The sequence below is a fragment of the Orcinus orca genome, chromosome 11 (genome assembly GCF_937001465.1).
Source record: "Orcinus orca chromosome 11, mOrcOrc1.1, whole genome shotgun sequence".
NCBI classification, from domain to species: domain Eukaryota; kingdom Metazoa; phylum Chordata; class Mammalia; order Artiodactyla; family Delphinidae; genus Orcinus; species Orcinus orca.
This window is the reverse complement of record NC_064569.1, coordinates 41263678-41279262: the sequence shown is the minus strand read 5'-3', so window position 1 is coordinate 41279262 and position 15585 is coordinate 41263678. Positions and strand designations below refer to the sequence as shown.

At 44.4% G+C, this 15585-nt stretch overlaps 2 protein-coding genes across 6 annotated transcripts in view; one reads left to right on the top strand and one right to left on the bottom strand.

Annotated features, from left to right (window-relative positions):
• Nucleotides 1-15585, top strand: part of POU6F1 (POU class 6 homeobox 1) — a 73597-nt gene that overhangs the window by 26317 nt on the left and 31695 nt on the right. For 3 of the 4 annotated variants that reach the window (XR_007470021.1, XM_049694108.1, XM_049694106.1), the window contains exon 2: nucleotides 9207-9260. The exons of the other annotated variant lie outside the window; for it this stretch is intronic. The gene's annotated coding sequence lies outside the window, so the exon portion shown is untranslated. The remainder of the gene's footprint in view (nucleotides 1-9206; nucleotides 9261-15585) is intronic. 4 annotated transcript variants of the gene reach the window in all.
• DAZAP2 (DAZ associated protein 2) lies at nucleotides 228-4753 on the bottom strand. Of its 2 annotated transcripts, none has more exons than XM_004274313.4 (4): nucleotides 4596-4753; nucleotides 3490-3608; nucleotides 2906-3074; nucleotides 228-1679 (listed from the first exon to the last, which is right to left on the bottom strand). In XM_004274313.4, exons 1-4 carry the CDS (start codon nucleotides 4606-4608, stop codon nucleotides 1357-1359), a joined length of 624 nt encoding a protein of 207 aa, XP_004274361.1. In that variant the 5' UTR covers nucleotides 4609-4753; the 3' UTR covers nucleotides 228-1356. The 2 variants fall into 2 exon arrangements, with proteins under 2 accessions (XP_004274361.1, XP_004274362.1); XM_004274314.4 differs by having other exon boundaries at nucleotides 2829-3074; nucleotides 4596-4752.

The window sequence follows — 15585 nt, the reverse complement described above, 5'->3', positions numbered from 1 at the left end:
ATCTGAAAGAGCTTAGGAAGTAAAATGAAGAAAAGTTAAACATCTAAACATCTAGAATGGAACTCATGAAAATGGTCAAGTCTTAGCCTTGTACTCCTGCATTTAGTTGAAAGGCTTCATTTAAAAAACCAGAATGACAGCAGCACTTATCTGAATTCTAGGTGGGATATAAAAGAAGATATATACAGAAGAGATCTAAAAACAAGCTGAGTAAAGAATCCTTGAAGTGAGGTGTAATGCAACTTCATCACTTTATTCAAATCTTCAAAATAGTCTTTATTCTACATTTTTAGTATAAAAAATCCACAAGTTAAGTGCACCACAGTGTAGAGAGAGACATACAACGCTGAACTTCCATAACAGTCAATGGTACAGTCAAACATCACATGTACAGAACACAAAATTTAGATGAACTGAAATCATAAGATAAAATAAAATAAAATCCAATTTTAGAGAACAAAAATCAAAATATTAAGGATCCCTGAAATATTCTTAACCCTAATGAGATTTCACTGGACTCAAGTCATTTAGTAGTGAGGCATTCACGATATGACCCCATTAACCCAGCTCAGGAATTCTTGGGAGTCATGAGTGGCTGCATCAGACACTGACAAGAAATGGTAACCAATTTTTGATCTGAAAACTCCCCTTAATTTGGCTGTAGAGTCATCAGGCTTTTAAATGCATCCTCCTCCTTGCCCCTCAAATTATAAACAAACTGCTGTTTACAAAACAGTTTGCATCCTTTGTTAAAACAAAGCTCAGTTTTTCTGGCACCAAAGCAAATTTGGGTTTGCAAATTTGGTTCATGTATGAAGAGACAACCTACGAGGAGGGTCCAAAAGGCACCCTCCACTTTTGCTTGAGGAGACGCAAAAGCAGAAGTAATGGGGTCTGTGCTTGGGGCACAGGGGGTTTCAGAGGATCCTTTGTGAAAGACTAGTTAAAAGATGACAGGTGGGGAGAAGTGCAAGGAGAGAAGGAAATTAGTCTGACTGGCTTTCTGTCCTGCACCATTGATTCAATGGAGATCGGTGGGAAGGAATGGAAGACGAGGGTTGAGGGTAGGACGTGGAGCAAAGGACGGAAAGGAAAAGGCAGATAACTAATGCAGTTCATTTATAACAAGTAATATAAATCAAAGACTTAAAGGAGATTAAAGACCAATCAGAATAATTTGGCAACTTTAATTCTTAGGAAGATCAAAGTTCCCTCCAAACCTAATTTGATGTTTTATTACTAAAAGCAAAGACCAGTATGGTACAGTATTACTCCGGAGGAATTAAAGGAAGATCCTTAGGGCTGCTTTACCCACATTCATTTTATGAATGGATACCTCCCCTACCTCAAAATGCTTTAGGGCGGTACTGCTACCATTACGTGGTTCCTTATTACGTTTGAAAAGTGCCTGAAAGTTTGGGCACCAGAAAGACACCCCAACAACATGTGTCTAAACTGCAACTTCAGGTTAATATGACTAAAGCAGTTACATTGTGAGAAGTGCTGAAGGTATGTGATGTCTTTCCCGGCACAGAGGTGGCCTTGGTTCTTCACCAGATGGTGTAGCCACCATCTGAGCCACCCATGAAGAAGTTTCCCTTCCGCTGAGTTACAAGGACATTGGCTCCCTGCATGACTGCAAGCTGAGCAGCATTGGGAGGGCATCCAGGGGGAGGAGGCTGAAAGGAAAAGACAAGGTTGATTAGACACAGGGCAGCTGTGGAAGGGAAGTGGACAAAGGTGAAAGAGGACCAGTCAGGAAGACGGCAGTGTGCTAACCCATGGCATCTCAAACAGCTAGCTATGCCACCAATTCAGGTACAGCAGGTCTCTAGTCTCTGTGAGCCCAAAGATATAAACAGGAAACCCACTCACTTAAAGGGTTTCAGGTCCAAGATAAAGCCTATGGATACCTTCTGAGTGTGGGTAGTCCAGACCTATAGGCATATTCAGGGCAAAAAATCACTCCTACTCACATTCTAAAATACAGGGAGCGGGTACTAGGTCCAGGGCCTTATGTCACAGGGTCCAACAGTTTTCAAATGGCCCTGGATAATCTGAAAGCTCTACCTGATGACAGCATTCTCACCTCATCCCTAGCCTGTGGTTATTGAGTAGATGGTCCTAGCAAGGACCATTTGGGCTCTAATTCCCATACATAAGAGAACTAAGCAGGAGATATAACTAAAAGCCCTAGTAACTTTCTAAATGTAATCTAATGGGGATTGTGCATTCTACTTCTTTAATCATCATGGTTCCTAATACAATGCCATACAGATGGCAAATATTAAGTAAATGCTTATGGAATGAATGAGCAGTTGTTACTAGACCAGTACCAAAAGTGAACTGGAAAAGCAGCAGGCAGGACTCCTAGGACAGGAAAACAAAGGAATCTGATTAACTCAGACACCAGTGAATGTGCCAGATGCTACTGACTTGCCACAGTTCTGCCCCCTCCAGTGCTTTCTGCCTGACTACTGGACGTCAGTGCTTGCACCAATACCAGCAACTATTACCCAGGGATGATGAAAGGATAACTATGTAGTCATTTCAGAAAGTTAAAATACGCAAGGGTTGAGTTTTTTGTTTGTTTGTTTTTTTGCGGTACGCGGACCTCTCACTGCTGTGGCCTCTCCCATTGCGGAGCACAAGCTCCGGACATGCAGGCTCAGCGGTCATGGCTCACGGGCCCAGCCGCTCCGCAGCATGTGGGATCTTCCCGGACCAGGGCACGAACCCGCGTCCCCTGCATCAGCAGGCGGACCCTCAACCACTGCGCCACCAGGGAAGCCCAAGGGTTGAGTTTTTTGTGACAAAGTCATACTCACAGGAATGTTTCCAGCAGTAGCACCAGCTCCAAATCTGGCACCTGCATCATACCCTCCTTCCACCAGCACTGCTGAACCAGGTGGATAGATGGGACCAACTGGATAATAAGCCATGGGGATTGTGGAACCTAAAGGTCCAACAGCCACAGACTGGGCCATGGGAAGATACAGTGAGGCGCCAGGAAATGCAGCTGACATGGTGGGGACTGTGGCAGCCCCCGGGTGCACAAAGCTCGGACGATAGAGCTAAAAGAGGCAGAAGAGAAGGCAACTAGTTACTTTATGACATTTGTATTTCAGATCTCTTTAATGAGTCAATTCTTAATTCTCCTTGTGCAGATTACACTCTGAGTTACACAAGTTGCCTTTCCACTGCCACTAAATGTTCTCCTGGATCACTTCCTGCTATAGCTAATGTTAGGCTCAAGGAACGCAAACTCATCTTCTTAACCTCAGCCTGTGCCAAATAACATAAAATAATCAGATAATGCATTCTCAACCCCAACAGAAATTGCTGAACTATACAATGTTTTAGATTATTCATGTGAGCATTCTTTCCTGTTTGTGGAGAGTAAATAAATGTGTGGAGTCAGACTTAGCTAAAGACTGAAAACGTGATCCAAGAGTATTCCATTAATAAAGTCTAATAAACTGGAAGCACCTCTGAGTAGGCAGGTGGAGCATCAGTATAGGGTGGAGCCTGAGGAAGATGCAAGGTCTGAGGGTACACAGGATTCCCAGGAGGCTGCACCGGGTAGGTTGGCTGCGTTGGATATTGACCTGGAAGACAAGAAAACAATGCATGTTGCCTAGAATACAGAGTCACCAAAATACGGCAGGGCATGCTGGGTAGCCTAGCCGGAACGAGCAGAAAGAGATCTGCAAACAGACCGACTGCCCTGAAGGCCCTGATCCCTGGAGCCAAGAAAATAAGCATCCTCTTTGCACCCTTATAACTGAATATGCTGGATTCTAACTGGACAGGAAAAGCTCTTTCCAGGAGAAGACTGGTGTCAGGGGAAAGTCTAGCTGGGCCCAAGATCCTTCCAGAATGCAGGGCAGCTCTGTGAACCCCTTCTTGCTGATGTTTCAAGAGTGTGTCCTGTCTCTCTACTCTGGGTGGTCTCCAAAGGTCTGGCTGTAACTGACCAAGACCTCATGAGTAACAGTGGTTGTGCCCATCGACCTCACAGGTTCCTACTCAAGGTCGACTTCCAAATAAAGTGAGTGGTGGAAGTGAACCTTGAGATCGGAGAGGGGGTTGAGGGGAATGTCCTGACACAGGAACCAGGAGACGTTCTGGCCGCCAGCGAGGGTAAGGGGAAAGAGACCCGTCGGGCCCGCCTGGCCCGCTCACCAGCGCCGGCACTTCACTAGTTAAGCCCGGGGGCCTGCCTGTGGTTCCGGAGCGCGGCGCCCCGCCTCTGCCAGCTCTCCATTGGCCCACCCAAATCTCACCTCTAGCTCCCCATTTGCTCCTGCAGATGCCCATCTCGACAAGCCTTCTCCCCCCCCACTGCCCCCCCAACCCGAGCCCGCGGCTCCAAACTGCGCCACAGAGTTTAAGGGGGAACGGGCCAGGAGGGAGCGAGCAACCGTAGTTCGAGAATGACAAAGGCGTCCGGCGCAGCCCCGGGCACTGAAGCTGGCCCAGGAGCGCGGCGCAGCTCTCCCCAGGCCTGGCGTCCAGTGACCCTGGGCTCCGGGCCCGCTCGCTCCGGGCCAGCATTACTTCCCCCGGCGGCCTCAGCCGCCCCCTGTCCTTGCCTTTGCTGTTCATGGTGGCTGCGGGTCCGGTTCGGCTCGGCGTCGCGGACGGTTATTTTTTTCGTCCTCTTCCTGTTCGTAGTCACTTCCGTGTCACGTGACGATTTGTCCGCCTAGCGTCACCCGACGCCCGAATGCCGCTGCCACCGGAAACCCCGCCCCTTCGCCCGGCCTCCAATAGCTGGAGGGAGGGCCCACGTGATCCCGCCCGCTCGTGTTGGCCCCGCCCACTGGGTCTTGTCCTCCAACCCCTACCCTTGTCTCTCGACTGGAAGAAAACCAAATAAACAGGTATTGTCTCGAAACAGGAACTTCTCTTTCTTGGGCGCTCGGAGGCAGTACCATTAAACTACTCTCCGGAACCTTTTCCCACCTACGCACAGCACCTCAAGGTCATCTCACCTTGACAGTCTTTCCACGAAGGGGCATAGATTTCTACAAACGTCTCTAACTGCCTGAGATACGCTCCCCTCCCCAACCCTTGATTTATCGATCACGCGTTCCCCTCACTCGAATCTTCGCTGCCTGTCCTGCGGACAGTCGGTATTTATTTCTGTGTCGCTTTCTCACCATAAAGAAGGGTATGCTGTGTTGTGTCCCTCCCGCAGCAGCTAGCATTTAAACTGGCATACTCGTGGTAGCCAAGCAGTGCCTGTGGCCCGGCCCTTCCTTTGGTACCTGTTACAGGCACCAGTACGGCATCTTACGTGTATTTTCTCCGTGTTATCACTTCTCTTCTAACTTAATTGTTCTTAAGGGCAAAGGTGCCATCCTTTAAGGCAGCAATTAAGTTTTTCCTTCTGTTCTCCATTTTAAGATATCTGCTGAGTGCTTGCTATGTGCAAGTGCAGAGATGGAGCTGAACAAGACAGCCCAACACTATTTCCTCATGGAGTTTACATTCTGTACTGTAGGAAGAATATTAGAAAAGCATCTGAAAAGGGAAAGCTTTGGAAAGAAAAGTCCTCAGTAAACATTAGAAGCCTGATAAATACTTGCTGATGAATGACTTAAACCACTGAAAAGAGCTGTGCTCACTTCAATTCAGCAATCCCTTGTTTTTCTCTCCAGTATCCTATTACAGTTTGCAGAGCACCCTTAAAATGCACGATTTTATGGGGTCATCATAGGTCTTCACAGCAGCCCTGTGTGTCAGACGGGGCTTGTTTGATCATTCCTGTTTTTCAAATGAGAGAATTGATTAAAGAGATTTGCCCTAAGTCACACAGTGAGCAGGTTACAAAGTCAGGTCTTGTATCCTGGTTCCCAGGTTCCCAAGTCAGTTTTGTTTTGTTCTTATCACTTCACTCTGACTATCATGGCTAAAATACTCTAAAAGCCCAATTTCCAAGACTATTTGTATTTGGAGTTCTTTTAGGTTCCTTCCCTTTCAGTAGATTCATATTTATTTAGTTCAGATTAATATTAGTATGTTAAAGCCTATGATATTTACCTTTTCCTGTATTTCTGACTCTAATCTTGAAGGCAGGCACAGTGTTGGATATTCACTCATTCAACAGTTCTTCAGAGAACACTTACAAATGCCAGGCACTGTTCTAAAACAAAACAAAGCTCTTGCTCTCCTGAATCTCACCTTCTGGTAAAGGGGCTTGCAAACTTTTGGGACCCAAATTGACAGTAATACACTTTAAATCATGACCCAGTACACACGCATTTATAAATATACGTAACTGAAAATTTTATGATCTGATACCTCCTTCTGTGTACAATGCACTGTCATATTTTCTATTTTCTCCTATTTCCTTTTTTCAATTCTGGTTGTGGTTTCACATCCTAGTAACAAGTCAGGACTCACAGTTTGAAAAACATTGGGTTTTTTTTTTAGTGGACTTTTACCCTCAGGGCCTTGCATTTTTCTTAGCGTGAAATTTGCAAGCAGTAGTTGGTTAATTTGAATGAACATCCTTGGAGGTCAGACCAGTCAAATCTTCTTCCTTGTAACCTAACTTTTACAAGTCAGATCCTAAACTGATTCCACCCTAAAGCCTAAAACTGGAGAGGTCATTAACCTATACCCATCCTAACCTGTGCTCTGGGCCTCAGAAAATAAAGGAGTGAACCTGAGGAAGGAAACTTACCTTTTTTCTCTTACTGGGCCCTCAGTTAGGGACCCTGAAATTGTGATGACTATAGCAGCCCACACCAGTGAGAGTGTAGGAGAGGGATGCGAGTTCCAGACCTCACTGTGTCACCAACTAACTTGCTTTGGTCCTCGTCTCCTCAGCTCCCACTTATTCCTTGTCATGTAGAAATCAGATACTGCACCACTATCCTTGCAGATATTATCCACCTCGTGTCCATAGCAGACCAAGGAAAAGTGCAGGCAAGCGGACTGTATTTCAGAGAGGTTAAGTAGCTGAACTAAGTTATACAGCTGCAGAGCCAGGTGTTCAAACACAGCTTTGCTTGATTTTACAAGCCTTGTTTCTAATGTTTACATTGTTTAATCTATTTACATTGTTTTTAATCTGCTGCCTCCCAAAGGTCTCAGTTTCATCATCTGCCAGAAAATTCACATGACCCTCGTTTCACCTCAGGCTCTAAATCTAGACTCTGTTTTAGGGAAGGAAAAAAGCAAAGAGGAGCCTGAGAAGGCAGACGGGAAGTAGGCCAAGCTGATAATCAGGTTGTAAATTCTGATCAGGCCCTAGATAAAAGTACAAATACTTCTACTGGATGGTAAACAGCCATTGGCCCAAGCCCTCTCCCCAAATACCCTCCTCTGCTCCAGCCCTCCACTGAAACCCCTCCTCCCCAGACCTTTCCATGGTCCAGTAATTAAAGGGTTAACTCTTTTTTTTTAATTGTTTTTTAATTAGTTAATTTAGCTGTGTCGGGATCTTCGTTGCAGCATACGGGATCTTTTGTTGCTGCACCTAGGCTTCTCTCTAGTTGTGGCACGAGGGCTCAAGAGTGCACGGGCTCAGTAGCTGCAGCGCGCAGGCTCTCTAGTTGTGGCACGAGGGCTCTAGAGTGCACGGGCTTAGTTGCCCCACGGCATGTGGAATCTTAGTTCCCCAACAAGAGATCGAACGCGCGTCCCCTGCATTGGAAGGCGGATTCTTAACCACTGGGCCACCAGGGAAGTCCCTAAAGGGTTAACTCTTGACACCCAGGAAGCCTGCAGGACCTAGCTCCAGCTAAGACAAGCTGCCCTCAGATTGGTCAGTGCCTCCTCTACAGGATGTTAGGTATTTTGCTTAACACGCTGGGACCAGGGTCTCCTGAAAGCCAGGGTGGAGCCAAATGAGATTAACAACAGAAAAGAAGGGGCTACAAGCCACTGTTTTCTCTGGCAGGTGGGATTAAGGGGCATCTGGCTACTTTCTTGAACAGGCATCAAAAGCCTTTCTGTTTTCTTCATTCTCCTTGGTCCCCCAATGAGATGAAGATGTCATTAAGTCATCAAACATCCTTTCTTGAGTTAATTTAACAACTGTTTATCAAGCACCTGTTATGTGCCAGACCCTGTAATAGACACTAGGGAAACAATAGTGAAGAAGCACACTTAGTCCCTATCCTCATGGAACTTAGTCTACCTAATGGATGAGACAGAAAAGTAAACAGATAATCAAAATATAGCGTGATTAATGCTGCCATAAGGACAGTATGGGGTGTTATGAGAACACCTGGGTGAGGTATCTAATCTAAAGGTGTCATGCTGGCAGTGATGTCTGAGATGAAATCTGAAGGGTGGGTGGAATTTAAGCAAGTGAAGAGGGGTCCCCAAATAGGGAACACTGTATGCAAAGGCCTACAAGTGGGAGGGCTTATGGAGAGGGAGGATGTGACAACAGTTCAGTATGGCCGGTACATGGAATGGGAGGTGAGGACTGGTCAGAGATGAAGCTGAAGAGGTAAACAGGTGCCTTTCCATGCAGGGGGCCTTGGCGCCCATGGAGGATTCTATCTTAAGATAATGGAGTCTGTCCTACAGGCACCAGTTAGCCACCAGGAGTTTTCAGCAGAAAAGTGACATGATTATGGGGTTTTTTTATGATTATGTTTTTATTTTAGAAATATCTTTCTGGCTACCAAATGTAAAATAGATTAGAAAGGGGAAGAGTTGAGGTGTGCCTGGGAGACACAGTTAGGATACAATGCAGTAATTTAGGTGACTGATGATGGCAGACTGGCCTAGGAAAGTGGCATTTGGGTAGAAAGAAGTGGGGGGATTCCAGAAATATTTAGGAGGCAAAACAGCTGGACTAATATTGGGATTAATGTCCAGGGTTAATTAACAGGATTAATGTCAGGGATGAAAACTCCATAAAGTCAAAAGAAAAATGACAAATTGGAAAAAATTTTGCAGTTTACATCACAAAGGGCTAATTCCCCTAAATATTAATAGCTCCTAGAGATCAATAAGTATATGGCCAACGATTAGAAAAAGTAGCTGGGAGGAGGGGGAGTTAGATGAAGGTAGTCAAAAGGTACAGACTTCCAGTTATAAATAAGTACTAGGGAATGTAACATGATACAGAGCATTAACACTGCTGTACATTATAAATGAAAGTTCTTAAGACAGTAAATTCTGAGTTCTCATCACAAGGAAAAACATGTTTTCTATTTTTTAAAATTTTGTTTCAGCATGAGATGACGGATATCCGCTATCTAAACCTACTGTGGTCATCATTTCATGATGTACGTAAGTCAAATCATTTTGTTGTACACTTAAACTTATATAGTGATATATGTCAATTATATCTCCATAAAACTGGGGAAAAAATTTAACCAAATTTATAAAAAAAAAAAGTAGCAAATGACATTTACAGACAGTTCACAGAAAAGGAAATGCAAATGGCTTCTAAACATATGAAAAGATGTTCAGCCTCACTCTTAATAAGAAGGCAAATTAAACCCACACAGATACCATTATCAGATTGGCAAAAATCCAAACATTTACTAACCTCAATTGTGAGGCTGTGGATAAGCGGACGCTCTAATTTATTGATGGTGGGAGTACAACTCCTATAGGGCCGATTTGGCAAATGTCTATCAAAATTACAAATTACCATCCCCACTTCTAAGAATGATTCCTACAGTTATATTTGCATTCATGAGAAATACTGTGTATATAAGGCTGTTTACTGCAGCATTGTTTGTAATAGCAAAAGATTAGAAATAACCTATATATCCATCAATAGGGAACTGGTAAAATAAATCTTAGTATATCCATATAAGTAAACACTGCATGGCTGTAACAAAGAACGAGGAAGCGCTCCAAAATATTTCATAAATGAAAACAAGGCAAGGTTCAGAACCATGTGCTTAGCATGACGCCTTTTGTGTAAAAAAGCAGGAAAACTATATTCATTAGTATTTGAGTAAAGAAATTCTGGAAGATTACACAAGATAGCTACAAAAGTGGTTACTGGGTAGGGTGGGGAGACAGAGGTGGGAGTGACTTTTCACTATACACCTTAAAAATTTTTTTTTAAATTTTTGAACCATGTGAATGCTTACCAATTCAAAACATTAAAACAATGTTGGCACACCTATTAAAATGGTTAGCATTAAAAAGACTGACTGCTTCAAGTGTTGGAGACTGTATGGAGCTACTAGAATTCTCAGGCACTGCTGATAGGAATGTAAAATGGTACAACCACTTTGTAAACAGTATGACAGGACTTTAAAAGTTATATATACCGGGCTTCCCTGGTGGCGCAGTGGTTGGGAGTCCGCCTGCCGATGCAGGGGACATGGGTTCGTGCCCCGGTCCGGGAAGATCCCACATGCCGCGGAGCGGCTGGGGCCGTGAGCCATGGCCGCTGAGCCTGCGCGTCCGGAGCCTGTGCTCTGCAACAGGAGAGGCCACGACAGTGAGAGGCCCGCGTACTGCAAAAAAAAAAAAAAAAAAAAAAAAAAGATATATACCATGTGATCTAGTCCTTCCACTCCTATTAACCCAAGAGAAATGAAAGAATATGGGCATACAAAGGCTTACCCATGGATATTTATTACAGCTTTATTTGTAACAGCCAAAAACTGGAAACAACACAAATGTCCATCCACAGGTCAATGGATAAACACATTGTGGTGTTGCTATACAATAAAAAGCAATGAACTGCGGGTCCACACAACAACATGGATAATCTCAGTTATGCTGAGGGAAAGAAACCAGACAAAAGAAGAGTGCACACTAAGGGATTCCATTTATATAAAATTTTGGAAAATACAAACCATAGTGATAAAAAGCAGAGCCGTGGTTGCCTGTGTAAAGAGATGGGGAGGAACAGGAGGGAAGAGATGGACTTTGGGAAGCTTTTGGGGGTCATGGATGTGTTCACTATCTTGACTGTAGTTATGGTTTTACGGGTGTGTACAAGTGTCAACATTTATCAAATAGTACACTTTAAACGTGTAGTTTATTGTATGTCAGTTATGCCTTAATAAAGGTGTTTTTTAAAATAATGTTGGGATGAAGGAGAGAGAATAGCCAAGGATGATGGCTAATGAACTCTTTTAGTGAGTTTGGGCAAGAGGGATGCTGAAAAGAAAATTACAGCAGAACTCGGTAAGTGCTACAGTAGAGATGGATAAACTGTCCTCTGAGGACTCAGAGAATGACATGCCTCCTCCTGCAGCGTCTCCTAGTCCCAGTTAATTAGGCTGATTAGAACTTTTTAATGTACCTTTATTGAACACCTACTATGTATTGGGCTCTTCAATTGTGTAACTAGAGAACAAAACGACCTCCTATTCCCCAGCCCAAAGAGGGAGTGTGGAGGTTTGTGGAAGAATCCAGTCAGGCTCTGAAGCAGCCTTTTCAAAACTTTGGCTGGTCTTTATGTAACTAAGGGAACAAGGATTACAAGATATATGACTCAGAAATGGATCCTTCTTTCTTTTCTTTTCTTTTTTTTTTTTTTCGTGGTACGCGGGCCTCTCACTGTTGTGGCCTCTCCCGTTGCGGAGCACAGGCTCCGGACGCGCAGGCTCAGTGGCCGTGGCTCACAGGCCCAGCCGCTCTGCGGCATGTGGGATCCTCCCGGACCAGGGCACGAGCCCGTGTCCCCTGCATCGGCCAGTGGACTCTCAACCACTGCGCCACCAGGGAAGCCCGGATCCTCCTTTCTTATTGCTGGAGAGCCTTTGTAGGAGAGGCACTAACACTGCTCTGCCTGATAATGTAAAGGCCTCACTCCACCGTGGCTACAGCAGCCTAGTAAATCCTGGGGCAGCGTCTCTTCTTTTCGGGTTTTGAGCAATTTTTCTCCGTGTGAAATCCCAAACCACCTGCATCAGAATCATTTAGTGCTTCTGCACCAGGGAAGTTGGGACTTCCCTGGTGGTGCAGTGGTTAAGACTCCATGCTCCTTGGGCTTCCCTGGTGGCGCAGTGGTTAAGAATCCGCCTGCCAATGTAGTGGACACAGGTTCTAGCCCTGGTCCGGGAAGATCCTACGTGCCACGGAGCAACTAAGCCCATGTGCCGCAACTACTGAGCCTGCACTCTAGAGCCCGTGAGCCACAACTACTGAGCCTGCATGCCACAACTAATGAAGCTGAACTTCTCAGCTGGTTTTCACTTGGATTATAGGGAAAGTTAAAATAAAAAATGTAATGCTCTCCTCTATTCTTTGGAATTCTCTTTAGTTTTTCCCTAACTCTTCAGTAAAGAACCACCTTGTGTAGTCATGTTGGGGAGAATTCACAGCTGTGCCCCACTGTGACTACAGCTGCATTTCATGCAGAGGGACCATACCAGGTGACTGGCAGCCAAATGAGTGGCCGAAAACAGAATGAAACAGAGGGTCAAGCGAAAGACTTGGGGGACAGGCATGCGGCAAGCCTTACCTTCCATTCCACTTCCCCAAACGTACAGTCTTTCTTCCATGTCCACGGGGGATTGGTTCCAGGACCCCCTCCCCTTCACAGATACAAAAATCCGAGGATGCTCAGGTCCCTTACATAAGATGGTATTTGCATAAATGGTAAAATAGTATTTGCCTAAAACCTATGCACTTTCTCATGTGTAACTTGAAATGATCTCTAGATTACTTATAACACCTAACACAATGTAAATGCTATGTAAATTGTTGTAAATACAATGTAAATACTATGCAGATAGTTGCTGGTTTGAGGCAAATTCAACTTTTGCTTTTGGGGACTTTCTGGAATTTATTTTCCAAATATTTTCAATCCTTGATTGGATGAATCCTCTGATGCAGAACCCATGGATACTGGAGGGCCAACTGTGCTAGAAGGAGGGGACCTTTAAAATGGAGGAAAATGCTGACACTTGGGTTTCATATACATTATCTCATTTAACACAAAAAACTCTAGAAGTAAGCATTATCCCCATTTTACAAATGAGAAACTACAACCTAAAGAGGCTATCTTGCCGCAAATTACACAGCTAGTCAGTGACCATGATCAAATCTGAACCCAGATCTGTGGATTTGACTGAATTATAATATCTCCTCCTGGCTCCTGTGGCGAAGGAGGTTGGCAATCGTGGCAAACTGTCCATTTGTTATTCTCTATTCTATAGAACTTTGTTTTATTTGATGCCTTCAAGCCTATATTGCTTCTGTAGTTCACAGAAATAATAAAGGTATTAAAAAGAGAAAACAGGGGCTTCCCTGGGGGTGCAGTGCAAGAGAAGCCACCTGCCAATGCAAGGGACATGGGTTCAAGCCCTGGTCCAGGAAGATCCCACATGCTGCCGAGCAACTAAGCCCATGTGCCACAACTACTGAGCCCGCATGCCGCAGCTACTGAAGCCTGTGCGCCTAGAGCCTGTGCTTCGCAACAAGAGAAGCCACCACAGTAAGAAGCCGCACACTGCAATGAAGAGTAGCCCAGGCTCGCCGCAACTAGAGAAAGCCCACGTGCAGCAATGAAAACCCAACACAGCCAAAATAAATAAATATTTTAAAATAAATAAATAAATAATAAAAAGAGAAAACAATAAAATTAATGGTTCTTGGAAAACAATGTTAAATGCCTCTATCTTGGGAGTGGTGAGTTTTATCATCCAGAGGATTTAGGAAGACAGAGTATAAGGAACATGGAATATGGAAGAAAATGTAGGTTCCAGTCCTGGTCTGCTCACCAGCTGTTTGGCTTTAGATACGTCACTCAACCTCTCTGAGCCTCAGTTTTCTCATCTTGAAAATTATTCCTATCTCACAGACTTGGTGTGAAGGTCAAATAAGAAGATAAATGATAATACTTCTTGGGCTGTAGAAGGCAACCTGGATCTTAATATAAGTATTAAGTCTATCAGATTTGATGAAGCTACTCTTTTGCTGCAAGAAAGGGGGCCCCCTTTGGCCACTTCCTGGACACAGTTTCTGTGGAAGCAGGAGTCAGAGGCCTTGAGCCAAGTTAAATGAATGATGGTTGATCCTGCCCATTTATTTCCTACTCCAAGTTTTATTTCCTCTTATCTACACATCTACATGTCAGGAATAAATTTTTTTCCCTACAATATCATTTTTTGATGGAAACTTCCAGACTTACTCAGATGGGAAAAAGGAGGGGGGAGAATAAAAGCCCACATTTCTTCAGGATTTCAATCAACAACCTCATTTTCTTCTAACAGTTGAAGTGAACTTCTTATGAATAATGGATGATAACCTGATGAATATGCACACAGCCTATTATGCCTGTGAGGTTTGGTGAATAATTTATGAGCTAAAGTGTTCCTCACCTTGTTACTGTACAAAAATTACGGAAAAAAAAAACCTTATTTACCCTTTGAGCTGGTAGGGTGATCTGTCAGAGTGACAGCAGCCCAGCAATAATTTTACATCATTGCTAAAATTAAAGTAAATAGAATATATGCATTTCAGGGTGGGAAGTCTATAAAAAATGGAGCATGCCCAGCCACGCTCCTTGCCACATGCAAATTTTTCAGAACTCTGGCTTCTCACCTTAAATAGCCCTGTATTGTTAACAGCACCTTTTCTTTGATGGCCCATTCTTCTCATAAGGACTTCAATATAACCAGTCAAGGTGGACAATAGCTTCCTTGTTTTAGGAAAGCTGGCTAACCACAAACTATTGACATTGTAAAATTAAAGACATTAGAGATTTTTAAAAAAGAAAGTCCTAAAAGCTTTCAGAGAACAAGCAGATAAACACATGGCGGGCGGGGGTGGGGGTGGGGGTGGGGGGGCGGGTGGAGGCTGGGCGGGACCCGGCCCAGAAGCACTTGAAAATGCATTTGCATTGCTGTCTTTCCTCACGGCTGAGAGGTTTTTTTCCCTGCTGACCAACCTGACTCCCTGCTGTATCATCCTTCAACTCACTCCCACCACCTGCCCAAGCCTCCTTCCCTTAGCAACAGCAGAGATGCCTTTAATCTGGTGATTGGAGGGGGGAGGGGCAAGATTAACTACGCAGTTAAGGAAGGTGTTTGGAAAAATATGCCTGGATCCTGGAGAAATGTGGTTGCTCCAGGGCAAGTTTTGAAGATTTGAAATTGGGTCAGTTCTCAAACCAGGTAAAACAGGATCCTGAGGATTATCTACTTAGATTCCAAGAGCTTTCTAGGAATAGAGTACGGGGCCAAGGGAGATTCTTACTGTCAACAGAGCATCCGTGATATGCTAGGTGCTTGGAGGAGACTGGGTAAAAGAGGAAACATAAGGCCCTGTCCTATATCTGTTGGGTAAACCAATATAGTCTCAGGAAACAGAATGAAAGGCCTATTAACTACAAATTATATAATGAAGTTATTGGAGCAATGATGTAATTAAAATAATAATATTAATTAGAACAATTCAGTATTATTCAAGAAGACCTCTTGAATAGAGTTAAGAAAGAAAGAAAGGAAGGAAGGAAGGAAGGAAGGAAGGAAGAAAGAAAGAAAGGAAGAAAGGAAGAAAGAAAGAAAGAACGGACGGACCCAGGGCTTCCCTGGTGGCGCAGTGGTTGAGAGTACGCCTGCCGATGCAGGGGACACGGGTTCGTGCCCCGGTCCAGGAAGATCCCACATGCCGCGGAGCGGCTGGGCC